The sequence below is a fragment of the Staurois parvus genome, unplaced genomic scaffold (assembly GCF_062004578.1).
Source record: "Staurois parvus isolate SC_StPar_1 unplaced genomic scaffold, SC_StPar_1.0 ptg000154l, whole genome shotgun sequence".
Lineage (NCBI taxonomy): Eukaryota > Metazoa > Chordata > Amphibia > Anura > Ranidae > Staurois > Staurois parvus.
The window spans coordinates 2996075-3023608 of record NW_028317950.1 but is presented as its reverse complement, the minus strand read 5'-3'; the positions used below and the strand labels follow the sequence as shown (position 1 = coordinate 3023608).

The 27534-nt window shown below is 42.6% G+C and overlaps 1 protein-coding gene across 1 annotated transcript in view; it reads right to left on the bottom strand.

Annotated features, from left to right (window-relative positions):
• The window catches only part of ECM2 (extracellular matrix protein 2), an 80714-nt gene that overhangs the window by 26865 nt on the left and 26315 nt on the right, over window positions 1-27534 (bottom strand). The window contains exons 5-7 of the mRNA XM_089674921.1: window positions 12701-12816; window positions 9823-9955; window positions 345-502 (exon numbers count right to left, since the gene is read on the bottom strand). Coding sequence (XP_089531047.1) covers window positions 345-502; window positions 9823-9955; window positions 12701-12816 — 407 coding nt within the window. The remainder of the gene's footprint in view (window positions 1-344; window positions 503-9822; window positions 9956-12700; window positions 12817-27534) is intronic.

Genomic DNA, 27534 nt, shown 5'->3' with positions numbered 1-27534 from the left:
AGCGTTGCATGAGTGAGCAGTTGTCAGTTAAAGTAACGCAGCGCGATATCGCAAAAAATGGCCTGGTCAGGAAGGGGGTAAATCCTCTGGAGGGCAAGTGGTTAAAGCATACCTGGTTGGATTCATGATTATATTTAATTATTACCAGAAATCCAACGATGAGTCTGCCAAATAAGTCAGTACAGTGGAAGTAGTCACTCCCACCATCTACAATGCCCCCCTTAAAGTTTGTTGTCAGTAATTGATCTCGGTTTAGGCATCAGTCTGTGTGCTAGAGTTATTGGAATGTGGGATATAAATTGAAACTTTTCTTATCTGGTATAATATGGCTAAAGAAGAAGTACCTGCAGAGTAGATGGAAGTCCCGAAGATATAGCTCGAAACTGATTTCGGTTAAGACGAAGGTAAATTAGCTTCTTTAAGGGCTTGAAAGAAAGGGGGGAAACATTGCCATCATGAAAACCATTACCTTCCATCTCAAGATTGAGCAAATTGCCGAGGCCTACAAGAAATCACATACGAATTAATGAATGATAAATGTTGTGTCAGATTTAACAACAGTATTACACATTTAGGCCTCTTTCACACGGCATTGATGTTTGAGCATTTGCTTTTTTTAAATGTCATTTCAGGCGCTTGTTTTGCACATATGCATGCACGTATTTGCACGCACAATATATTCATAAGAAAAATTCATTAACATTTATGCTCATATGCGTGCATTCATGCGCATTTGCTTGCAGGTGGAGCAGGGGTGGACTGACCATTTGGAAACTCGGGCCCGAGGTCAGTAGGGGGCCTCATGAGATGCCCCTGGTACCTTTTTCATAGGCTTTTTTGAGTTTGGGCAAGGACCTAGGGGCCCCATGATCCCCTATTGCCCGGGGGCCCCATGAGTTGTTAGTCCGCCCCTGAGGTGGAGTAAATTACTGACCAAAAATGCAGATTTTTCTGCATTCCTCCCCTCCCGTACCCCAATGGAGCCAATCCTTAACAGGATTTAACATTGACTTTAACATCCTTGCAAAACTTAACCTTTACCTTGATTCTTAATATCTAACCTCTTCTCCAACCCTACAGATTAACAAATAATTCCTTTAGGGGTTAAGCTAAAGTATGATTTTCTCTGATTTTCACATGCAGGGCGAACCAACAGGTCCTCCCCAGTTCCACTAATTTTTTCCTTCAATACCTTGTTGCCCCATTTATCTGTGGTGAGTAAAAAATACCTATCATTTACTAGTATGGGAAGCATATAACTTCCTCCCCTTCCTTTCAAGTGAGAGCTTGACAATTCACACCCAGCAATTATCACATGGAAGTGGAGATTAACTTGAATCATATTTTGCTCCTTTTCTTCACTCCCCTTAGCTGAATGTAGAGTTGGGGAAGCAAAATGAAGTGTCCATAAAAAGGAAGGCAGAGGACAAAGGACTAGTCACCAGCTTTGCCTCTGATTCGTCTGCAGGTGATTTTTCCCCAATACTGACACACCATGCATTTTGCATTGTGTCTGTGTTGAGCAGGCCATCTTGGTAGAGGCGAGGCTTCACTTCCAGCAAGGAGAACAGTAAGCAGCACAGTAGTGACATCACCAAATCTTACTCCACCACTTCCTCAAACTTTAGCCACTATTCTTCTGTACTGTGCTGACATCATGCCAAAATCATACACCACTGAGTTATCAACACTAATACCAAAGAAATTTCCACTGGAGATCTACCACCCCAACAGTAGGATTTGTGTGCTTACCATGCAGTAGTTATCCAGTACTTCCTTGGAGGGGACACACTCTACTCTTCCTCTTGGGGGTGTATTACTGCCAACAAAAGTTTTTGGACACTATACAAAAGAGAAAAGGAGCCAGCTCTCCCTAGTGGCTATATTCATACACCTCAAACGTTCAGTTGTGGCAAGCAGTTACAAATTGGAGAAAGTTAACAGCTTTCCCAAAGAAACAGATTAATATTAGAAAAAGGCCAACTAAAATCAGCACCTATCAGAGTGGAGGGAGCTGTCCTCCATTGAACTATTGGAAAAAGAATTTTATGGTGAGTGTAAAAATCCTAATTATGTCAGTGTTTATTGAAGGACACATTACTATAGTCTTCAACATGTGGAACATCAGGCAGACAAGAACACCCAACAGAACAATGCAGGATGAGGTTATAGCCACTAGAGGGAACTGAACCCTTTTTTAAATTTGCATAGTGACTAAACTTTCTATAGGTAACAGTATGCCAACACAGTAAAGACTAGACTGCTAGGTAATGGAAAATCTCCTGATGGCTTTTTATACCACTTGGAAGAGGTCCCAGCGTGCAAGATATTGGAACAAGACTTTCCGGTAATGTCCTGTAATAGTTGTGTCATTAAAAAAAAATCATAATCAGAGATGATCATGATTGTTTCATGCTCCATATATTCAACCTGGCCCCTTTTCTGATTTTGATACTGGTATACTGCTACCTACAGGAGGTTTGGACAACACATTGCATACTAGAGGGCTAGGTAGTGGCGTGACTTCTGTTGGCTATTTATGTCTCTTGGAGGCTCCAATGTGCAAGGTTTAGAACCAAAATTTTTCAGTTTCCTCCAATGGTTGTGTCATTACACAGTCATAATTGAACAGAGATGATTGTGGTTTTTTCATGATCCATTAGTTCACCCTAATGGCCTTGGTGGAGGAGGTGGAGGCTTAGACCACTCCAGGGAAATCCCACCATGGATGTCTTAGAGATATGAAACAGAAACTTGTGACTGAAACCACAGTAGCCACCCAAACTGGTATCTTAGTCTTGGGTGGCATGAGTTTGAAGGTGACAATTATGGCACTGGTTTTAGTTTCCACTAGTATGCTGAGGAGCTCCACATGTGCTGATTGCCGAGTCTGCCTCAGATGATGGGCCAGTAGACAAAAAGCATATGTTTCAGCAACTACATTATATGCTGTTGTTTATTATGTTTAGTATTCACATTTCATCATAATAGTTCTGTGCTATGTAAAAGGAACAATAAACTCTAGTCTGGAACATTTTCAGTACAGTCTGGATGTTGTGAAACACATGATGTCACATGAGCACATGATAAATGACTGTGATATCTGACAAATGTCTTCAAGGCTCATAATTGTGTTGCACAATCACGGAAAAGACTTGGCGCTTTAGATAGCCTCCAAGTAAAAGAAGGCTTTCCAAAAGGAGAATGGATCTCTGGGTAAGTGCCATTTTTGTAAGTGTTAAAAGTAAAATCATAAACAACAGCACATCATCAACCCAACAATATGGAACAAAGTCAATTGCTAGTCCGCAAACTGAGAAAAAAAAACAGCGAGCGAGGGTGTAGTCCCTGATTCAGTGTACAAAGAAAACCCGCACTTTTCAAGAGAACAACGTCCATCTGATGAATATTATATTTTATTGTACACATTTAATTGTTGAACAAATCTACACAAGTAAACCTCACTGGTATTATTTGCTAGGAAAACCTGTTTTATTTTCAGTTTAAAAAAATGATAGCAAACACACACTAATGCTCTATGCAAGACACCCTCACATATCTATAAAAGTCCTCCTGCGCATCCTGGGAACCCCCTATACAATTTGTTTGGTTTTAGTTGCCATAAAACTGCCTTATTGACAGTGGTGTATTGATTTCATGTGCTGCCCTAGGCAACACTAAAATCGGGTGACCCGACCAGCACCCCAACACCCCCCCCCCGCCACTGCCGCCACCACAGCCTATCAACATGATACCCCTCCATCCAACCTGCCGCCCCCACACACCACCGCCACCACCAGAGCCCATCATTGCAATCCCCCTGCCGCTTCCCACACCGCCCCACCGCCCATCCCTGCAAACCCCTTGTTGCCCCCACTCTCCGTCACCACCGACCAACACACATCCGTCACCTCCATCCGTGCTGCCTGCTGCAACCACCCATTTTGTGCACTAACCTTAACCTACCCAATGATAGAAGCAGCCCACCATCCCCACACCCTCTAGCAGCTCACAGCCTCCTCCGGGTCTCATGGCAGAGCTGACCAGGTCCCAATCCCTGCCACGTGTGTGCCTTTTTCCGGGAAGCGGCTCTGCCCCCTGAAAATTGCCGCCCTAGGCAAATTCCTTGTTTGCCTCATGGTAAATACGCCGCTGCCCATTGATGAAGATTGAGTAAGCCCTGGTTCACACTGAATGCGGCTTTGAAATTGTGCTACTTCACTTGAAGTAGCACGATTTCAAAATTAATGAGTGGAGATTGAGTAAGCCTTGGTTCACACTGAATGTGGCTTTGAAATCGTGCTATTTCACTTGAAGTAGCGTGATTTCAAAGCTGCTGGTCAGTGTGATTTCATGTGTGGCTTCTCTGACATCTATGCGAATTCATGCACAGATGTCTATGCAAGTCGCACATGAAATCAACAAAAATAGTGCAGGAAACTTTTTTCAAACTAGGTGCCACACAGCAAAGTCAAAGGTGCACCAATTTGAATCTTTCCATAGGCACAAATCGGGTGTGAGTTGTCATGCGATTTTGAACTGTCAAATTGAATTGGTGTGAATGGGGGGGGCGAAAGGTGAAAGGAAATGATCACAATTTACTATGCCTGAAATTAGTAATTGTTTTTCTGTTGTGCTAACTATAAGCCTTATTGATCCAGAGAGCCTAAATCAAATCTTTAAAGTGGAACTTTACCTAAAAAAAAAAAGGGCAGTAGGGGGGGCGAACAAGGAAGAGTTTTTAATAATCTTACTCCAGCTGTTGGTGAATTATCCTCTATGCCTGGCCTATAAAGGCAGATACAATCACTGTGGATAGAGTTCAGATAGCTGGACTCACCAAACACCTGTTTTCTCATCCGCAAGATCTATTATTGAATGCAGCAGGTTAACAGCAAACAACAGATGCGAGAGGGAGTATAGTTTTGGTTTAAATAAACTCCTAAATATTTATTTTTATTTATTTCAGGTACTTCTATAGCGCCGTCAATTTACGCAGCGCTTTTCATGTATATTGTACATTTCAGGGGCGGACTGACAACTCATGGGGCCCCCGGGCAATAGGGGATCATGGGGCCCCTGTGTCCTTGCCCAAACTCAAAAAAGCCTATGAAAAAGGTACCAGGGGCATCTCATGAGGCCCCATACTGACCCCGGGCCCTCGGGCAGTGCCCGAGTTTCCAAATGGTCAGTCCGCCCCTGGTACATTAACATCAGTCCCTAACCCTCAAGGGGTGTACAATCTAAGGTCCCTAACTCACATTCACACATACTAGAGACAATTTAGACAGGAGCCAATTCACCTACCAGCATGTCTTTGGGGTGAGGGAGGAAATGGGAGTACCCGGAGGAAACCCACGCAGGCACAGGGAGATTATGCAAACTCCAGGCAGATGGTGTCATGGTTGGGATTCGAACCAACGACCCTAGTACTGTCAGGCAGAAGTCCTAACTGTTTAGCCACTCTGCTGCCCAAATATGATTAGATTTCACTTAAAGCAGACCAACCAAAAAATACATCCATCATCCTTATTTCCTCCCTATCCTCTTACATAAAGCCTTTTTTTCTGCGAGCGGGTACCTTTTTTGGTCATACTTGCTGCTGCTACTTCCTTATCTCTCATCTTGCTAAGAATGCCCACCCCTTTCCTCAACGCCCACATCCTTCTGGGATACACATTACGCATCCCAGGAGGCTTCAAGACCAGTAACCCCACAGTCCGTATCTCCTACAATCATGGTTGTGAGTAAAAATTCACAGCTGGCTCCCGGATCTAAGATGGTGGCCCAGAAGAAGCTTTTAAATATGGTCTACGTAGAAGACCATGCAGGACTCCATGGGCTGTAAAGTGTAATGTGTTTCCTAAGTTAGCAGGAACAGTACTTTTAGCTGTCAACTTTTATTTTTCCCATAGCCAGGGGAAGTTCCACTTTAAAGAGTTTGTCTTGCCAAACCTTTTTCCTTAGTTTTGGATAGAATGGAGAACCACTTACAGGTTTTTACTGCTATCCAGGAACTCCATTATATAAATTTCCCCTAACTTCCTGTTCTGCTGACAAGTTTTACCAGGCAGGAAGTGAAAGGAACTCCCCAACAACACAGAGAGAAGAAATGAAATTGCTATTCAATAGTAGAGTAGAAGGCTAGACCTCATGTCATATTTCTATTTCTAAAAAAGACATATTTAAAAGGGGCTGTGATTGCAATGCCTATTCAAATGATCAAACACAAAGACTTTTTTTCCCCAAGAAGACTCTAGTAAGGCAGCTCTCAAACAAAACAGGCCTCCCTCGATGGGTACCCAGAAGCAACCCACAATATGTCCAAGAAGCTTTCAATTATTCATAAATGAATCACATAAATACACCCAACACATTTTGAAGACTAGAACACTCCCGCATCATTAGGCCTAAAAAATGAACTAGGACTTAAAAGGATTCAAAAGAAAGCATAACCAAGTGGATCGATACTCGATCAGATATATATATATATATATATATATATATATATTTTTTTTTTTTTTTTACTGTATATGTGCACTGTGATCAGCGGCTGATCGCGGCACATATAAGGATAGTTTTTATATCTGATCTAATATAAATCAATGTAGTTAAAAAAATCTTCATTTCAAGTCCTTGTCTATTTTTAAGCCCTAAACGAGTGCTATAGCCGGAGGGAGATCCCGTGTTCAGCACAGAGCTTTTAATCCTCCATCACCACCACCATTACTGCATAATGAACTGCAATTGAAGTGAGGTGCAGATGCTGCAGGCACCACAGAGGTGCCGAACAATGTGCAGGTGAGTGGCCGTGGGGTGACCTGACTGTATTGGAAGTACACTGTTGTGTGTGTTGGGAAAGTGTGAGTGTGTGTGTGGGGGGGGGTTTACAGAGATTTGCTGGGGGCTGAAGGTGCACATCAAGTGGGTACACAGCAGAGATGTGTTAGGGGTGTGGGGGATGCAAAGATCACTTGCTGCGGTGTACAATCGTGTGCTGGAGAGATACAGAGGATGCTGGGAGGTGCAGAGGTATGTGTGTGTGTGTGTGTGTGTGGGGGGGGGGGGTATGGAGGCATTCCGGAGGGTTTAGAGATGTGCGAAGGGGTATAGCATTAGGTGGTTCTTATAGAACCACGCCCGTTTTAAATGCCCCACCTGTAATTAAGATACGTTCTCTGCCTAAAAGGGCTGGCTGAAAACATAGAAGGAAAAAAGGTGTCAATTAAAATTTTTTGGAAAGGTTGGCAAATATGTAGGGAGGGGTCCCGCTGCAGAACGTGTGAAAGGGTCTATGACAATTGTGCACATAGAGACATGGACACTGACAGCCATCTAGTTAGGTCTCAGCCATGTTCTCTCCTGTCCTCCCTAATCCTTTTTGAATGGAATGTGAGTCTGTAAGTGAACGGAGTTCAAAAGTGCATATCGTAGATATACACAGCTACATGAGCTCCATGGCTGTAAACCACTAACTAGTCTGGTTCCAGAGGATCTTCTTTGAAAAACTACTTTCCTCTGCCCGATCGTAAAACAATAACTCAGTCAGTCATAACCTGTTACGCCATTAGGGCTAAAGCATGCCATAAAACGTACATTCCACATGAGTAATTTTTCATACAATTCATACACGTTAGCAGGAACTGGGCACAATAATATGAAGTATATATTCGGATAGGTTATTTTAATGAGTCACATGACATTTTACATCCCTATGTAGTGCCTACAAGAGGGTAGAAAGCAATTTCTTTTATCCGGAGTGGCAGGATATGCTAAAGTTTGGTATTTGTACATTTGGAATATGATTCTAAATATTAATCTGCCAGTTGCTAGGATGCTACCTGTACCTATTGAAGGTTATTGACCATAGTATGAACTTGTAAGGGATTTGGTCACTGATCTTGGTCACTGCCTAACACCCATCCCCAAATGGGACGATTGGTCATTTGTTCTCAGGAGACACCCCTTTGAGATAATAGAGAAAGACTGACAGCCTGGAGAAAAATTGAGCTCTCCTTTTAACATCGATCAGGATCCATCTCTACATCTTTTTCTGTAAATATTTTAATTGCACCATTTTGACCTTTTTAGTAATAAATCCTATTTTCTGAAAAGTGTTGAACTGTCTCTAAAGGCCCTGAAGATTCTAGTTACAACTTTGACAGGAGATTATAGCAAATCTCACATAGCCCCATATAGTAGTAAACTTTGACAGGTTCTAATCCTTCCCCACACCATGCAAAATTAGAGAAAAGGTTTTGGTTTGACATACTCTTTAACTTTCTCCTAAAGTAAACCTAAGCCTTAAAGTGAGCCCACACTTTGTCCATGCTAGGCAGTATTCAATTGTCCTCTCGAACAAATACACCGTTTTAAATTGGGTTCTTGGCTAACACTGCTAGCTTGTAGCTCAGAGGAGGATATACTGTTCAGACTGTGCAGCTTCACCGGAGCTTTGCGGCCATTTTCTAGCAGACATACTTTAGGTCAGGAAGGTGCTTAGACCCCCTTTCAATTTCATGATGACGTTGCTTGATATTGCTTATTCTAAAACAGTTGAAAGGTGGCAGACCCTCTTTGTAATGTCCTCTTCATGCTACTGGTTTTTATGCCCAAGTGAAATTTGGCAACATGAACCATCTTCATGTGTCCTTGCCTGACCAGCACTGAGACATGTAACAATGCGTCTACTCATGAAAATATTGACTGGCTTGAACAGACTTAAAAACGAAGGGGTATTTACTCTCTGGCCCCAACTGCATATTATGGACCATGCGACAGTATCACAAAGGCTACTTTTGATCTGCAACTAGCTATATACTCTATATTCTGTATATACCTATACATGACCACTGAGACCACTCAGTGAATAGGTGTTTGGGCAGTAGTTGAATGCAGGGCAGAAGTCTAGTTCTTGCACAGGACTTGTTTGCTGACTTTAACTACTGGCAATTGCAATGCAGCGATTCTGGGCCTTAACAACAATACATACACAACATTTTGGTCTGTACAGTGGCTGGCTTGCTTGATTCATCTAAGTCTACCTCATTTTTCAGAAAATGACATATTAATTTGCTCACCCCTACTAGTGACATGTTCTGTCCCACCATCGGTATATGATAACTCAGTGAGCACTACCTAGCCAGTAACACCAGCAGATGACACCACTCAGTGAGTAGGTGTTTGGGCAGTAGTTGAATGGCAGGCCTAAGAATTGTTCCTGCACTGGGCTCCCTTGGTGGCTTTGTCCAGCACTGGCAATAAATCTGCAGCCAAGACTGGATCAAGAGCATCGTGGGCCTGGTGCTAAGGATTTTGCTGTGCCTTTTTATGGAAATAAAATGAAAATGTTAAATTTTTGTTAAAAAAAATATTAAATAGAGTGGGGTTATGTGGGGGGGAGGGGGTTTGAATGAGAGAGGGGAGATAAATGGGTAGAGAGAGGGGGAGGAGAAGGAGGGTGGGAGACAAGGGGTGGAGAGAGGGAGTTAGATGGGGTTGGGTGGAAGAGAGTGGGGGTAGAGAGGGGGGGGGGTCGGGGAGAGAGATGGGGGGGAGAGATGGGGGTAGAGAGAGAGAGGGGGGTTGGGGGGAGAGATGGGGTAGAGAGAGAGGGGGGTTGGTGAGAAAGATGGGGGTAGAGAGAGAGGGGGGTTGAGGAGAGAGATGGGAGTAGAGAGACAGAGAGGGGGTGGGGAGTGAGGATGAGTGAGAAGGGGGGGTGAGAGAGAGAAGGTGTGATGAGGGAATGAGAGAGAGAAGGGGTATCATCATGAGGATGTTTCTTCTTCTTTTTCTTTTTTAGCACATTTGGCTCCTCACCCCGGAAGCTGTGCCTGTTTAGTTCTCGCAGATCGTTATCGTTAACTTTTAGTTCCTGGAGAGATGAGGGGAGCAGGGGAAGAGCAGTCAGGCGGTTACCATCCAGATTAAGCCGCTTTAACTTGGTTAAATTCTGAAAGACAAGAATTGACAGTTTATGATGCAGTCATTGGCTGGAGAAGGTCATCAAAGCATAGAAAACGCCTGCATTTCAACACTATGCAACAAAAGAAGGGATGAATATATATCATATAAAAATAATAAGAAAACTGCATGGTCTAGGCTCTAAGCAATAAATAGCTTTACAACAAGCTACCACTGACCGCTGTTGCTGCAGACATGGTGGAGAAATTCATCCTTAAAGTTCACAGGAGCACTAAAGTCTTTGTCTAAGGCAGCTTGGCTTTCCTGACCCACTTCTAGAGACCCCACTCTGTTTTATTGGAGATTTGAAGACTAGAAACTTGTCAAGTCCCTCTTGGGGTTTGGGGAGCAGAGTGAGTTGAGCTGCTGAGAAAATGAGTTTAGTACTTCTGCTGTGAACGTTGAAGATGCATTACCCCACAGTACATGCAGTTACAGGGTACCGTAAGGGCTTGTTTTAAATCTGTTCATCAAGAAATGAAAGCCCGTGCTCAAGTGTAAGTACACGGAGCACAAATATTGGCACTTCCTTATCACTGACACCATTGATAGGGCACTTTTCCTCCCACTGACACAAACAATGGGGCACTATTCCTCCCACTGGCACCAATGATGGGGCACTATTCCTCCCACTGGCACCAATGATGGGGTACTATTCCTCCCACTGGCACCATTGATGGGGCACTATTCCTTCCACTGGTACCAACAATGGGGCATTATTCCTCCCTGTTCTACTAAAGATGAGACATTGATTCCCATTAATACCAAGAAATGTTCTACTATTTAACACAGCCTGGCCCCCTCCCTAAAGTCTAAAGGACAGTAAACTGGCCCTTTGTTTGGAAAGTTTGGATTTCTCTGGTCTAGCCTTTACACTATGTTAGGAAGGGGGCAGAGGAAAACAGCTGGCCTAGGAGAACAGAAAGTGAAAATCACAGAGACTGCTGCACACAGCTACCATAGATATCCCCCTGATGCCCTGCATGGAAAAAAAGTGATTTCAAATCTGGCCATAAGAAAAAAAACTGTAATGGGCTAGCAGCAGATCGGCTATAAAGTTTAGTAAAGGAACTTTTGAATAGAGAAGGACTGGGATAGAGCTCAGAGTGCATTTTTTCCTAGGGTTAGTATTCATAGAATATGTTGGGTTCGTGACCCTGAGTTAAGATATTTCTCTTTTCAGACATTAATAAAAGAAGGACTCACAGTCAGTGACACACACTGGGCATTTTACAGCTACCTGCAACCCATTTGATCACATCAACTGGCTAAGGTGGGTCCTTCAGATTCAACTTCCTTTGTAGCTCTTAGATGTCATGTGTCCAAATGCGGAGAGCTGCAAAGGAAACTGGAAGATGGGAAAAAAAGGTGTCCCAATGAAGCACATCCTTAAGAAACACCCACCTTTCATCATGCTCTCCAATCATAGCAGAGCCATGGCACTCTTTGTGCACTTTCTTTAGACCATAAAAATGTGTCCCTACCACGAAAAGGCTAGTTGGTTGTGTTTGCCCCACAGACTAAAGAATCCCAGTCCTCCCTTGCCCATGAAGCTTGCATCAAAACACATACTGTATAATCAAAGTAAGCATTGCACAATCCTGTGAATTTATTTATTGTATTTATTTATTTCAGGTACTTATATAGCCCTATCAATTTACACAGCGCTTTACATATATATTGTACATTCACATCAGTCCCTAACCCTCAAGGGGCATACAATCCTAGGTCCCTAACTTATATTCATACATACACATACTAGGGCCAATTTAGACAGGATCCAATTAACCTACCAGCATGTCTTTGGAGTGTATGAGGAAACCGGAGTACCCGGAGGAAACCTACGCAGGCACAGAGAGAACATGCAAACTCCAGGCAGGTGGTGCTGTGGCTGGGATTCGAAGCAACGACCCTAGTACTGCCAGGCGGAAGTGCTAACCATTTAGCCACTGTGCTTAATTAATAATTAGGCTTGCTAATTATTTTCTCAGACTGGTGGTTGAGTGTTGCTCTATATATATATATATATATATATATATATATATATATATATATATATTTGCTCCCCTTAACCAGTTCTCGACTGTGCTATAGCCAAAAGACAGCTACAGCTCATCACAGTGTAAATCGGAAATGCCGGTTATCTGCAGTCTTCTTCTCAAGCTGGCAGCACCCGAGGAGGGGAGAAGCTGCATTCCTCAGAGGGGATATCTACACTGATTGAGTGCCCTGATTATCAGCGTAGCCCCATTAGTGCCCACCAATGCTAGCTAATAGTGCCCATCAGTGCTTTGTATCAGTGCCCGCTACCATTGCTGGCTATCAGTGTCTCAGTGCTGGCTGTCGGTGCCTCCTAAGTGCTGGCTGTCAGTGCCTCATCATCAGTGCCCATCAATGAAGGTGAAAAATCGCCTATTTTCAAAACTTTATAACAGAAAAACTGTCCACATTTTCGGTAATTTTTCATTTGTTTAGCCAAATATAAAAACCTCAGTGATGATTACATACCACTAGAAGAAAGCTCTATTTGTCTCAAAAAAAATTATAAAAATTTTGTTTGGGTACAGTGTTGCATGACTGTGCAATTGCCGTTCATAGTGCAACAGTGTTGAATGCTGAAAAGTGGCCTGGGCAGGAAGAGGGTAAAAGTGCCTGGTAGGCAAGGGGTTAAGTGTTACATTCATATGACATGTCCATGATTAGATCAGCAACCAAGAAGATAAGATATTCTTACTTTGAAAACATCAAAGGCCAAGCCAGAGTCATCAAGTTTGTTTTTGCTCAGATCCAGCCACTCTAAGTTAGGTAAACCAGCAAAGGCTCTAGCCGGAAGTTTGGAAATCTCATTTTCTGTTGGGGATGAAACAAAAATATTAGGGCATTCAGTGTATCACCTATACTCAATGTTCTACATTTCAATAAATATTAAAGACCTATCACTTACATCATGATGTAAAAAATATATGCATAGTAGAGAGGGTATTCTACCATCGTTCTTGCACTTGAAATGCATGAGGTTAGCAGTTTCTGAAATTTTTCTGCTAAATGGTCAGGATAAATGCCTTGAATGGTTATATTAGCAGTCAGGTGACTAAAGTAGGTAGTACATATAAAGATTGCAATCGTACAATATATACAATGCAATGTAGCCACACCCGTGTGCACCACATGTCATCTGCACCATGTCCTTCTTTCTCGAGTTCTAAAGCCCAAGGCTGTGTCCTCGGGCCCCTTCTCTTCTCCATCTACACCACCTCCCTTGGCCAACTGATACACTGCCACGGCTTCAACTACCACCTCTACGCCGATGACACGCAAATCTACCTCTCCACCCCTCGCCTCACCCCTTCAGTCTCCACCCGTATCACCCGCCTACTGAACGACATTTCAGACTGGATGTCGCTCCACTTCTTCAAATGAAACCTTTCCAAAACTGAGCTCCTAATTTTCCCCCTAGCCTGCGCACCCCCACCCTCTCCATCACGACCAACCACGCCACCATCTATCCCACCCCGCAAGCCAAAGTCCTAGGTGTCGCTCTAGACTCAAATCTGTCCTTCCAACCCCATGTCCAATCGCTGGCAAATTCATGCAGGCTCCAACTCCGCAACATCTCCAAAATACATACGTCCCTAACCCCAGACACTACTAAACAACTCATTCACTCCTTTATTATCTCCCGACTCGACTACTGCAACTCCCTCCTCACCGGTCTACCTCATCACAGACTATCCCCGCTTCAGTCTATCCTGAACTCTGCGGCCAGACTCATCCACCTTACCAACCGTTCCGCATCTGCCACCCCCTCTGTCATTCCCTCCACTGGCTTCCGATTGCCCAACGCATTAGATTCAAACTACTAACTTTGACGTACAAAGCCATTCATAACACTGCCCCAAACTACCTCACCGACCTGATACCCAAATACCGCCCAACCCGTACTCTTCGCTCCTCACAAGACCTCCTACTTTCTAGCTCCCTGGTCTCCTCCCACGCCCGACTGCAGGACTTCTCCAGGACTTCCCCCATCCTCTGGAACTCACTACCCCAATCCATCAGACTGTCACCTTCCCTCCTCACCTTTAGGTGCACCCTGAAAACCCATCTCTTCAGGGAAGCCTACCCCACCCTCACCTAACAGCCGATCTCCTCCACTCCTCCTACCACTCCATCCCCCACAGCCATTTCCTCCTGTACCACTATCCCCTCCCTCCTAGATTGTAAGCGCGAAAGAGCAGGGCCCTCGCACCTCTCGTATATTGTTTTGTTACTGTATTGTCTCATGTACTGTCCCCCACTATTTTGTACAGCGCTGAGCAAACTTTTTGGTGCTATATAAATACTGTATAATAATAATAAAGCTGGGTGATATGCGAAAAGGCTGTACTCAGGTTTCCAGTCTACAATTAAACCACTGCAAAGCTGTTTGTAAGCAAATGTTTAAAAATTAAATCCATGCTCAAAACGTGAGAACAAATTGTAATTGTTGTTGGCAGAATGTAAAGGATCTCCTAGATTGTAAGCTCTAACGAGGCGGGCCCTCTGTTTCCTCTTGTACCAAATTGTATTGTAACTGTAATGTCTACCTTCATTTTGTAAAGTGCTGAGCAAACTGTTGGTGCCTGTATAATAATAATAATTAGCATCAGTAGTTTCAAATATCACTCAATCACTTTCCAGAAGCAAAGCCAACTATGTCAGAACGAAGTTTTAATATATGACAAACATCTGTCTCTTTGGTACCTAGACTGGCCATTTAAAGCTTGGCTGCTGCATATTAAAAGGGCATCATTTCCTTTGACCCTGTGGAAGATAATCAGTACATCCTTTTGGACTGACATCAGAGGCAGCTTTGGCCATCTTTAGCTTATAATGTGCTGAGCTGCAGGCTGAGGAAATAACATGAGTAATCTTTGGACAAACAATACTTTCTTACTCGCGCTGACAGGATTTATCTTTAAATCCATTGCACAATCAGAGTGCATGATGCAAAGGTTTATTTTTATTAAGGAACATCATTAAGTGTTGTTCAAATGTAAAATGGCCATGAAAAAAGTTGAATAAATTATGATTTCTAAATGATCCCATCAGGTACAGGTGCACTAATTACAATTTTTGACCTTTTGTATGGCCTTTTATTCTTCGCACTGATCAATAGCTCTCTGTTCAATATTTTTGGTGTTCTGGCTTTTATTAACTAGACCAGCCCTTCTCAACAATTCTGTGGAATAATAGGGTTCCCCTGGAGATTGCTAGACATTCCTTGAGCTGTGATAGGTTAATATTCTGCTTGACTGTGCCTGCATAGTACTGGCACAAATTTAATTTGGCTCTAGCGGTGGTATGGACCCAGTGATCACTAATGTAAGGGAGCAATACCATGACCACCAATGTAAGGAGCATTCCTTCCATTGACCACCAATGTAAGGAGCATTCCTTCCACTGACCACCAATCTAACAGGGAATTCTTTCCACTGACCACTAGTGTAAGGGAGCACCCTACCTGACGACCAGTGTAATGTTTTTTTTCTTCAATGACCACCAGTGAAAGGGGGCTTTTATCCTACTGACCTCCGAAGTAAAAGGGTTCTTCTTCACTGACCACCAATGAAAGAGGGACCCACTTCTATTGACCACCAATTCAAAGAGCTTTTTCTTCACCAACCACCAGTGTACAGGGGGCTCTTTTACTACCGACTTTCACTGAAATTCGGTTCTTCTTCACTGACCACCATTATAAGAGAGGGATCTTTTTCCCCTGATCCCCATCATAAGATGTATCTTTTTCTCCTGATCACCAATGTGAAGGGGTTCTTCTTCACTGACCACCAATGAAAGAGGGACCCACTCCTATTGACCACCAATTCAAAGAGCTTTTTCTTCGCCAACCACCAGTGTACAGGGGGCTCTTTTACTACCGACTTTCAATGAAATTGGGTTCTTCTTCACTGACCACCATCATAGGAGGGATCTTTTTCTCCTGATCACCAATGTGAAGGGGTTCTTCTTCTTTGACCACTGATGTAAGTGGGACCTCCTTCTACTGACCACCAATGTAAGCATTTTTTTTTTCACTGACCACTTGTGTAAGAGGGCTTCTCTCCTACTCGCCATCAATGTAAAAGGGTTCTTTTTAACTTACCACCAATGTAAAGGGGGCCTACTGTTTCTTTCCCCCAATGTAAAGGGGCATTTGGGTATTCATACATCTATAGTACAGACCCCTGCAGTAAAGGACAGCAACTTTTCCCAAGGCCAATGCACTGATTTGCTAGTATCTGTGCCCATTAGCTAAGAACACTACCCAGCATATCAAATCCCACTGTATCAGTACAAGAGCAATGGCAGTATTAATACTTTATCAGTGCAGGTTTTCTATGTCTACTATATCTTAGTGACTACCTAGTGCAAATGTGTGAGTGAGTCTAGCACATATCACCTGTGGTTTATAGGAGATGGCCATATAGTTGAGGCAAAGTCTTTTCTAGGTAGCAGTCATGCAATGATAGTGCAAGAATTTTTTGTGAGTAAGCAATTTATGCTGCAACTCTCCAGATAAGTTTCACAATCTCTTGGGCCACACTGCCCCCTTGGTATGATTGACTCTACATGCTTTCCTTCTCCAAAGACAGGACTTCACTAGGCCTTCAACATATTCTTCTGGGGCTGCTGACATCACATCCAAGATGAGGGTGCCCAACAGCAGTCTCTTTTGAATGTCTACACAAAGGGGTCTTTTACAGGTAAATAATATAAAATATGGTAAAATCACATACATTTTATGGAACTATTTTTGTGGAAATTAATCATCTAGCAATGGGATCTGTATATGAGCATCTCCTTAACCACCTGAGGACCAGGTGCTGTTCTGAAACCATGCTGGAACACTGGCTGTTTGTGCCGGCCAGCTCCACATCAAAATGACACACCAGAAGTTATCATCTGCCCATTGGTCCAGACTGGCATAGACACTTGATCTTCTGACTGTCAGTAACAGTTGGGGTCCAGTGATAAGTCCTGGAGCTAATTTAATCGGCTCTTGGGTCTCAGATCCTGCTATAGACCACTCCTTTAGAAGTGCTTTGTAGCAGGCAATGCAACTCAATGCTTCCACATGAAGTGATGTCACCTGTGAAGTCATGAAATCTTCTGCTCCTGTTGAATCTCCTATGGTTTGAAAGTTCAAGCAATGGTTAGGCAGTACTGTACAGCCTCTCCATCCAGCAACAGATCGCTGCTATCTTGATTCACAGATGCGGGCTGGTTGCAACCAGCAATAATTCACTATTAGTGGTTGTGACGATCGCGGCGTCAGACCCCAGCCCTTCTCACCAAACTAGTGACCGAAGGACTAGCCAATCTAAAACCACGCCGAGCTGCAACCTGACAGAGATTTTCCAGCTAATGGACCACATCCTGTGTGCCGGCAGCCTGGGAGCGATTGTTACTGGGTTAGGTTAATTACACAATTAACCCTTCACACTGCCACCACCTCCTTTTTGTATAGAGATATCAGCAATAACACTATGATGTTTGAATAATCGTCAGTATACCACTGTCACCGCAGGCAGAGATTATACCAAAGTTTAAAACACACAGTAGCGCTCTTCAGAGGCAGGGGTGCTTAGTTTGCATTAAAGAGCTTTAGAAACAGTTCAACACTTTCAGAAAGTAAGATTTATTACTAAAAGTTCAAAAGGGTACAATAAAAATATTTACAGAAAAAGATGTAGCTAATGTATATATATATATATATATAAATATACAGAGTGCAATAACACAGCAAAGAGATAACAGAAAGGAATTTAAGGAGGTAAAGTACTTGCCAAACGTTCTGGTTTAAGCAGATCAGGTTTCATGAGCCAAAAGGATGCCTTATCTCCCAAAGTTAGTTCTGATGTTAAAAGGGAGAATCTTCCACTTTAGCTCAGTTTAGCTTAGCTTTTTCTAGGAACTCCACAGGGTGTCTCCTTGAAGCAGAGAACCAATCGCCTCATTTGGGGAGGGGATTGGTTCCACATAGGCAGGCTATGACCAAAGCCTTCACAAATTATACTATGGCCAATAACTTTTCCTAGGTACATATAACATTCTATCCACGAGATATAATTTCTGCTCTCCTTTGTATGTCAGATAAGGGGTGCAATATACCAGGTGATTTGTATTAAAGTGAGTCATCCGAATATGTGCTTCATGTTTGTGTAATTATTTCCTATTTGGAGATATAAAATTATATGGAAAACTGGGTTTTAAAATGTAAGTCTGTTTTACGACTCCCTGGAATGTCTTGAAGCTCAGTAAGGGCTCGGTTTATGGCTTTATGACCCCTTCTCCAGCAAGAGTCTCTCAGAGGGGCACCAGCTAGTTGTGGGATTTATAACCATGACACCCTCCCAATGAGTTTGCTGCCTGTGATCTGCATCAAACAGACCACATGTCACTCAACAGAGAGGGAGGAGGGATATCGGAGGAATCTGATTTGGGAGAGAGAGATACAAAATGGAGGGGGTTGGAGCAAAATGGATGATCGCGTCCATCTCTGTGTGCATGATTGCTACACCAGTAATCTGTTACTATAGAGCTGCATGAGTTGCATCAGGTCTCTAGTGGTCTTGAAAAAAAATCTCATTCATTAAGGGATTTTAATGTTTTTCTTTTTTTTTTTTTTTATCCCTCCAATTTTTTTTTCGCATCTATAAACCTATAGATTCATAAAAAAAAATACACAATTTTTTGCCATGTTGGTCTAAGTCGGCAAAATGTTTACAGTGTCAAAATGTGGTATGCAAAAATGTAATCTATCAGAATCTACAGTCAGACTGCTTCTTTGAAACATTTAACTACCATAAAAATGTTCTGAGCAACAGATGGGTTCCATATGATATTGTCTAAATGGGTGACCTTAAGAAAAAAATGATCTTCAATGTTCAGCAACTGTTTTCAATCATTACCTTACTCATACAAAGATAATGTAGCAGCACCATGGTTTATAATACTGTCCTTCCCCCAAAATAGCTTGAGAACCTTTACTTTATAGGGTGGGTGGGCTATTGCTATTATGGCACACTTATCTTCTAGTGTGCCCTCCACCACCTACGGGACATCTGTGCTCCCCCTTGTCACTCTGTGTCACTGACATCATCTCCCAGGATTCTTCTAGATCAGGGGTGGGCAAACTTTTTGACTTGAGGGCCGCAATGGGTTCATATATTGGACCATGTGTCATCCATAGTAAGTATAGTAATATTCCCCCATAGTAAGCATAGTAATTAATCCCCCATATAGTAATTAATCCCCCATATAGTAATTCATCCCCCATATAGTAATTCATCCCCCATAGTAATTCATCCCCCATATATTAATTCATCCCCCATAGTAATTCACCCCCCATATAGTAATTCATCCCCCATGGTAATTCATCCCCCATATAGTAATTCATCCCCCATATAGTAATTCATCCCCCATATAGTAATTCATCCCCCCTATAGTAATTCATCCCCCCTATAGTAATTCATCCCCCATAGTAATTCCTCCCCCATATAGTAATTCATCCCCCATATAGTAATTCATCCCCCATAGTAATTCATCCCCCATATAGTAATTTATTCCCCATAGTAATTCATCCCCCATATAGTAATTCATCCCCCATATAGTAATTAATCCCCCATAGTAATTCATCCCCCATATAGTAATTCATCCCCCATATAGTAATTCATCCCCCATAGTAATTCATCCCCCATATAGTAATTCATCCCCCATATAGTAATTCATCCCCCCTATAGTAATTAATCCCCCATATAGTAATTCATCCCCCATATAGTAATTCATCCCCCATATAGTAATTCATTCCCCATATTAATTCATCCCCCATATAGTAATTCATCCCCCATATAGTAATTCATTCCCCATATTAATTCATCCCCCATATAGTAATTCATCCCCCATATAGTAATTCATCCCCCATATAGTAATTCATCCCCCATAGTAATTCATCCCCCCTATAGTAATTCATCCCCCATATAGTAATTCATCCCCCCTATAGTAATTCATCCCCCCTATAGTAATTCATCCCCCATAGTAATTCATCCCCCATATAGTAATTCATCCCCCATATAGTAATTCATCCCCCATATAGTAATTCATTCCCCATATTAATTCATCCCCCATATAGTAATTCATCCCCCATATAGTAATTCATCCCCCATAGTAATTCATCCCCCCTATAGTAATTCATCCCCCCTATAGTAATTCATCCCCCCTATAGTAATTTATTCCCCATAGTAATTCATCCCCCCTATAGTAATTCATCCCCCCTATAGTAATTCATCCCCCATATAGTAATTCATCCCCCCTATAATAATTCATCCCCATATTAAGTCCCCAAGTCCCCCCTGTGTCAATTCACTTACCTTTGCTCCGCGCGTTCCTCTCGCCGTGTCCCGCGACGTTCGGGTGTAGCATGAAAATCTGTCTCCTATGAGGATCTGTCCCCCTCGATGTATCTGCGCATGTGCCAGTTTCAGGCATTAGCAGCCGATCGGCGATCTCCGGCACATGCGCAGATACGTCGAGGGGGACAGATCCTCATAGGAGACAGATTTTCACGCTACACCGGTCTTCAGGGCGGACTGTGAGAGGAGCCTAGCTCCCCTCACGTTCGTCAAGCTGCCCCTCCTACACACATCCTGACAGCCATCCTGACAGTATCACGGCCGGATTAAAAGGTCCGCCGGGCCATATACGGCCCGCGGGCCGTAGTTTGCCCATTGCTGTTCTAGATCTTCCATTCGGCAGACTTTGATGGTGTATCTTCTGCCAATATGTGCTGGAATTACTTCATTTGGGCACCCCTTATTGATGCCACAAAAAAGTGCACAGAGTGTACACTGGGTTGTGCATGTGGCACAGGCAGTGTACTTATAATATCAAATTCATAGGATCAGTAGGAAGGAATTCTTTGGTAAAAGGGACTTTGCATGTTTCTTTCATCATAAACCACTATCTTCTAGCAGTTTGAAATTCTTTAAAGAAGAACTAAAGTCATAAAATTAAACAGTCCAATATTCTGTACCAAATATCTGTCTGAAGTTTCTCATTTATCCAGGTCATGGTACATTTAATACAGTGGTTCTCAACCTGTGGAACCTCAGGACCCACATTTGTCCTTGGTCATTAAGTTGCGACCCAAAAATAATTTCATTTTCTGAAACATAATTTATTTCACAAAACAACTTGTGCAATATTCTACAATGTATATGCACTTTTTAAACAGTAAACAAATGGCTTCTTTCCAAAATGGATAGTGGAGTAACCACAGCACTAGTGAAAATGAAAGTGCTGGTGAGGTAAAAACCCAATAAAATAGACAGTAATTGAAACATATGAAATGAATTAGAAAATCTGGGGATGCTTCTTGCTCTTGGTAAGTGTCTCAAAGTCTGGGGTGATGGTAGGGGCATTAGAGAGGCCTGAGGGGCACATGCCCCGCAGCCCAGTCCGCCCCTGGTTCTGAACCACTTTTGGGTTGCGACCCATAACCCGAGAAACACTGATCTAGCATTAGTTGGTAAAATTCAACTGGACTTGTTTTGTAGTGCTAAAGATGTTTTGTGGCTTTTCAAAAACCACTTTTTCAGTTTTATTAAGCGTAAGGTAAACACCACCACCTTCAACAGCATCTGTCTCCCATATATTCCAATTTAACATCTCTACCCCAGCATTTTGGCAGTAATTCACTCCTTCAACAATGTAAATTGAAGGATTAATACCTATGACGCCTTTCTGATGACAAGAATGGGATTGTGTAACCCAAACAGTGTGATTCCACAACTCACTCTTCACATTCCAATCAAAATCGGAACAGGAACATAAAGGGTCTCTCTGGAACAATCCGCTATGGACGTTCCATTTTGTTGCCTTCCTTGGCTCCGCTTGCCTGACATGTCAGACCTCCGGAGTCACCAGTTATTAGACCCAACCATTCATACCCTCATGACAGCCAACAACTCTGCTAGATTTATTCTGCAATCTTCCCTTCTTTACTCTGTTTCGGGGAACACCAAATTCCCACCTGAAATCTCTGACAGGCATTTTAGACTTCTTTTGAGATCAGGACACTTTTGTTTGAGAGACTCTGTCTCTGATTTGGTCCTTAAGTTTGTTCATGTTCTCCAGATGTTTGATACCCCCCCCCCCTTGGAGTCTCCAATTGCTGCATCATTACCTTTTTTTTTTCAGTCGCCAGAAAGTGCACACTGACTTGGATACTTCCTTTGAATGTCTTGGAATCCTTCACCCTCTGCTCATACAATCTCAGCTGCTTATCGACTACTGGTCCTCCCCGACGAAACCTTTGTCCCCCCTTTTATACTAAAATGGGAAAGGGACTTGGAGACCTCACTTTCTCCTACTCAAAGGAAAGACATTTTAGATTTTGCACAATACTTTTCCATCTCTAACAGGTAACAAGAACTGGGATATAAGCAAAATTTACCCCCAAGCAACAAGCATCTGCTGGAGATGCCGTAAAGCGGCAGGTACACTCCTACACATCTTCTGGATTTGCTATAAAATTCAGCTTTTTTGGGCCTTGGTTGGGGCTTAAATCCACCAGTTAACATACTTTGATCTAGGTAAAGACCTGGCTAAGTATTGATTACATTCCTCTCATCTACTAAGATAGAGGTATAAAAAGACATTGTTGATTCACCTACTGAATGCAGCCAAGGCATGCATTCTGAACCTGTGAAAGTGATAGACTCCCTCTACCCTTTAGGCGGAGTTCCTTTTTTTTTTTAATGTGCCTCTGTTTACATTGTTCCTGTGATGTCCAGCATGATTTGAATAATAATTTTTTTTTTCATATTATAAATACTTTAATATTATGTTTAAAGACTGCACTTCCAGTCCTGGCCGCCTAGGCGATTTGCAAAGTCTCCTGGAATGTCGGGTCCTGTATCCCAGGAGTTTTTTGGGTTCCTAGCGACTGACTATAGCATTACTTTGAAACCAGAAATGCTGCAAATGAGAGGAGTTTGGCACCATTTTACCAGAGTCCTGTGTGGGGAGGAAGTGTAACATCTATGCTACGGACTGTGCTGTTCTATATATACAACCTGTTGTATACAAGTAGTGCCGAGCAGTTTCATTACTGCGCAGGAGCGAGATCGAATGGTGCATGCTTGGATAGCCAGCAGCACCAACTCCAGGAAATAAAGACTTGCGGGCTTAAGAAGCCCACAGCCATCATGGCGCCTGCCTGCTTCCGAGATCAAGGTAAACTTTTAGATATTTAAAACTAATTAGAAGGCTATAACAAATAACTTTATCCAATTGTTAATGTTAAAGAATAAGCAATCCTGGGTCAGCTTTAAAAAAATTTTCTTCTAGGGACTGGAGCTCCGCTTTAAGCTGTGGTTCTCCAAGATTCATGAAATTCAGCAAATGAAAACCCTAACATCAGCACTACATGGCAGAGAAGAATGGTGCAGGCGTACTTGATTCGACTGGACTTCATTCACATGCTCTCAGGAATATGAGTCCCTGTTGGTGACACACAAAGTATGACACACAAAGTATTTCTAACATAGTCTTTGTTACTGTTACTGTCTGGTAGTGGCAGTTAAGGCTTGGGTTCACCAGGATCTCCCTTTTTCCGTCTTCCTTTCCCTCCTTGTCTCCCCTACACCCTTCCTTTTTAAATCTCTTTAGCCCTTTTCCCTATCCTGGGATTGTGGGAGTGTTTTGTTTTTTGATGGCAAGAAGTGGGTTGACAGCATCGCGCTGCATGGTACTGACATTTTTATGGGTGTAGGCCTAATGGTTTTGTCTAAGTTTCTCCTCAATATATGTGTTTGTGTAACTGTAAACTGGTCTGAATTGTTCTGTGTGGATGTGCCTACATTCTAATGCTATGAAAAATTTGAAAATTGTTAAAGAATTTGCAAAAAGAAAAGAAAAATCTGCCTATTCCATGGTGGTTGGATTAAGGTGTCTGTGTGGCTATGAATGCTGGGGTATTTTCTTGATACTCATTAGAGCTGAAGAAGTGATTTGCATAAACTACGAGACATAATCAAATTTACAGAACAAGTCCAGTTGAATTATTATTATTATTATACAGGATTTATATAGAGCCAACAGTTTGCTCAGCACTTTACAATATAACGGGAGACAATACAGCAACAATACAGTTCAATACAAGACGGTTAGGAGGGCCCTGATCCTGGGAGCTTACAATCTAGGAGGGAGGGGCTAGTGGTACAAAAGGTAGTAACTGTGGGGGATGGACTGGTTGGAAAAGTAGAAGATTCCAATATTAGCTGAGGGCAGGATAGGCTTCCCTGAAGAGATAGGTTTTCAGAGATCGCCTAAAAGTGAGCAGAATAGGTGATAGTCTGATAAACTGGGGTAGAGAGTTCCAGAGGATGGGGGAAGCTCTGGAGATGAGCATGGGAGGAAGGAGACAAGGGAGCTAGAGAGTAGGAGGTCTTGCGAGGAGCGGAGAGTACGGTTTGGGTGATATTTAGAGACAAGATCGTTGATGTAATTTTGGGCAGAGCTATAAATGGCTTTATACGTTATTGTTAATGTTTTGAATTTTGTCCGTTGGGCAACGGGAAGCCAGTGGAGGGATTGGCAGAGAGGGGTGGCAGATACAGAACGGTTAGTAAGGTGGATGAGTCTGGCAGCAGCATTCATAATAAACTGAAGAGGGGATAGCCTGCGATGAGGTAGGCCAGTGAGGAGGGAGTTACAATAGTTAAGGTGAGATATAACCAGGGAGTGAATAAGTTGCTTAGTGGTTTCCAAGGTTAGGAACGGGCGTATCTTGGAGATGTTGCGGAGGTGAAGTCTACAAGATTTGGACAGTGATTGGATTTGGGGCTGAAAGGACAGATGGGAGTCCAGGATTAAACCTAGTACCCTGGCATGAGGGGAGGGACTGATGATTGTGTTATTGAATGTAACTAACTCTGCCTTTCTCAACCTTTTTACTCCAGAGGAACCCTTGAAATAATTTTCAGATCTCAGGGAACCACTAAAAAAATCAATAATTCACTGGAGGTTAGTGGGATGAATACTCCTTAAAATGGAGTCAGTGGAAAGAATGCCCCTCTTACAATGGAGGTCAGAATGTCCTCCTTAGAGACAACTAAAGAAATCATTAGTATAATGCCACTGGCTCTGCCAAGTGGTGTTGTCCACATTATACATATACCATCAGAGTGGAGGTCAATGGCCTACAGTTCAAGGAACCCTTAGCAACCTTTGAACATACCCTGTTTGAGAATTGCTGGACTAACTATTAGTAGATGTACCGAATATTGCATTTGTATCTTTGTATAATTGTAATTTATCTTTTTTTTCGGATGCACCATTTTGAAAAACTAGCATAATTTCAAAAAAAAACAAAAAACCTTTCATCTTGTCAAAAGATTCACAACATTTTCAAATAGCAGTCCTTAGAAAAACTTAATTTGTTGTTTGGTTTCTCCCTAGTGTGATAGACTGGTTGCAATACAGCAGTCCCTAAAACAAACAAAAAAAAAAACCTGGGTCCTATAGCAGTGACATTGTGCTGTCTGTATGCATTTTAAGGGTTGCTGTTGATTATTTAATTGGGCAGCACAAATGGTTAGCACTTCCGCCTGGCAGTACTAGGGTCATTGGTTCAAATTCCAGCCACGGCACCACCTGCCTGGGAGTTTGCATGTTCTCCCTGTGCCTGCGTGGGTTTCCTCCGGGTACTCCAGTTTCCTCCCACACTCCAAACACATGCTGGTAGGTTAATTGGCTCCTGTCTAAATTGGCCCTAGTATGTGTATGTATGAATGTGAGTTAGGGAGCTTAGATTGTACACCCCTTGAGGGTTAGGGACTGATGTGAATGTACAATATATATATGTAAAGCGCTGCGTAAATTGATGGTGCTATATAAGTACCTGAAATAAATAAATATCTTTAGCTGAATATATGGTAATCGGCTAGAGATTAAATACTTATTGCTTTGCCTGCAAAAGGTTTTGGTATTATGCATCCATTTCAGAAAATTGCACATCTCTGCCACACAGCACAGCCTGGTGGTTGATACCACTCTTCTAAATCAAACGTGAAACAGCAGACAGATGAGGTTATCCCTCTGCTCACTCTGCTGTCTCCTTTTAACACCATGATCCTTGTCAACACATTTGCAGCTCACCTGACTGGCTCCCAGCCCTACCCCTACCTCTACCTGTCCAAGTACTGCAGTACAGGCAATTGCAAGAGACAGCTCTTTGCTCATTTATCCATCATTCAGTGTATTGTATAAATGCAAGCAGTATAAATACTTATATGTGAACTGGAGCCAATCAGTTCATGTGCTGCCAAGAAGCATGCTGATAGGAGGACAAAGCAGAGTGACAGATAAACCTAACATTGTGCTGCTTCTCCTTTTACTGTTCAGTCACAGTCTGGGTTGAATGATTTTGGCCATCAGACTGATGACACCTAATGGCAGAAAAACTACTGCAGGGGAAATCTCTGGATTGAAGATGAATACTGCAACAAAAGCTGTTTTTTTATTTTATCTTTTAATGGGTTATTCATTTTTATTTTGTCATTCTTTGGCTATAGGTGTGCTTAAAAATGACATTACCATGTTAAGATTGTATGAAATTTGCATCAACATCAAATAAACTCATTTTCTCTCCATTCATCCCTTTTAACTGCTGCTACATCTGATGCCATTTGTTGCTACATGTGCATCCAGTGGAATGCTGCGTCATGTGATGAACGTTTCGTTTATTGCTTCATGGATTAAGCTGTATTTATCTAGGTTGAGAATTTTCTGCTTCTATTCCAGCCCCAACCATTTCTCATACACATGGTCAGATTACTAAATGAGGCCAGATGTGCTGCACAGGCTTCATAAACTACCTTTTGACTTTACAGACGCATAACTGTTACTGGTGCTGTCTTAAAAAGAACAGACTGACATGAGAAATGTAGACAGTGTGGCTCCTTTGTTGCACATATATAAATGTAACAGCTTGGCCTCAATTCCATCTCCGACCAAACTGGATGAAAACGTCCCCCTCAGAGCTGCCATCCTGATGCCAACACCACCAGTGATACTTGGCAGCTTCTGCTAAGCCTGCCAGTTGTGCCCTGTTCCAGTTTCCAAGAAGTCTGAATATTGTAACTCCAAGCACAACAGCATTTCAAAAAGCCATGAAGAGTCAGGTAACTTCAAAGATATGTCAATCCAAGAGCAAATATTTTATTTAACTTAACAGTCTAGGTTTAAATACATTTATTTTCACCTGATGATCCTGCCAGTAACACATTTCCTGTCCTAGGGCGGCAGTGCTTACTTGTAGGCAGGTGCACATTTTCCTCCATCCTGTAGGTGGCACCGTGCCATTATACAGAGGGAGTGGAGTCTGTTGGGGACTGTTGGACTCTGTGATCTCTGGAGATTTTTGGCCACCATCGTGGTGTGGGACTCTATATAATAGGGCTATCCAGGGGCGGACTGACCATTTGGAAACTTGGGCACTGTCCGAGGGCCCGGGGTCAGTAGGGG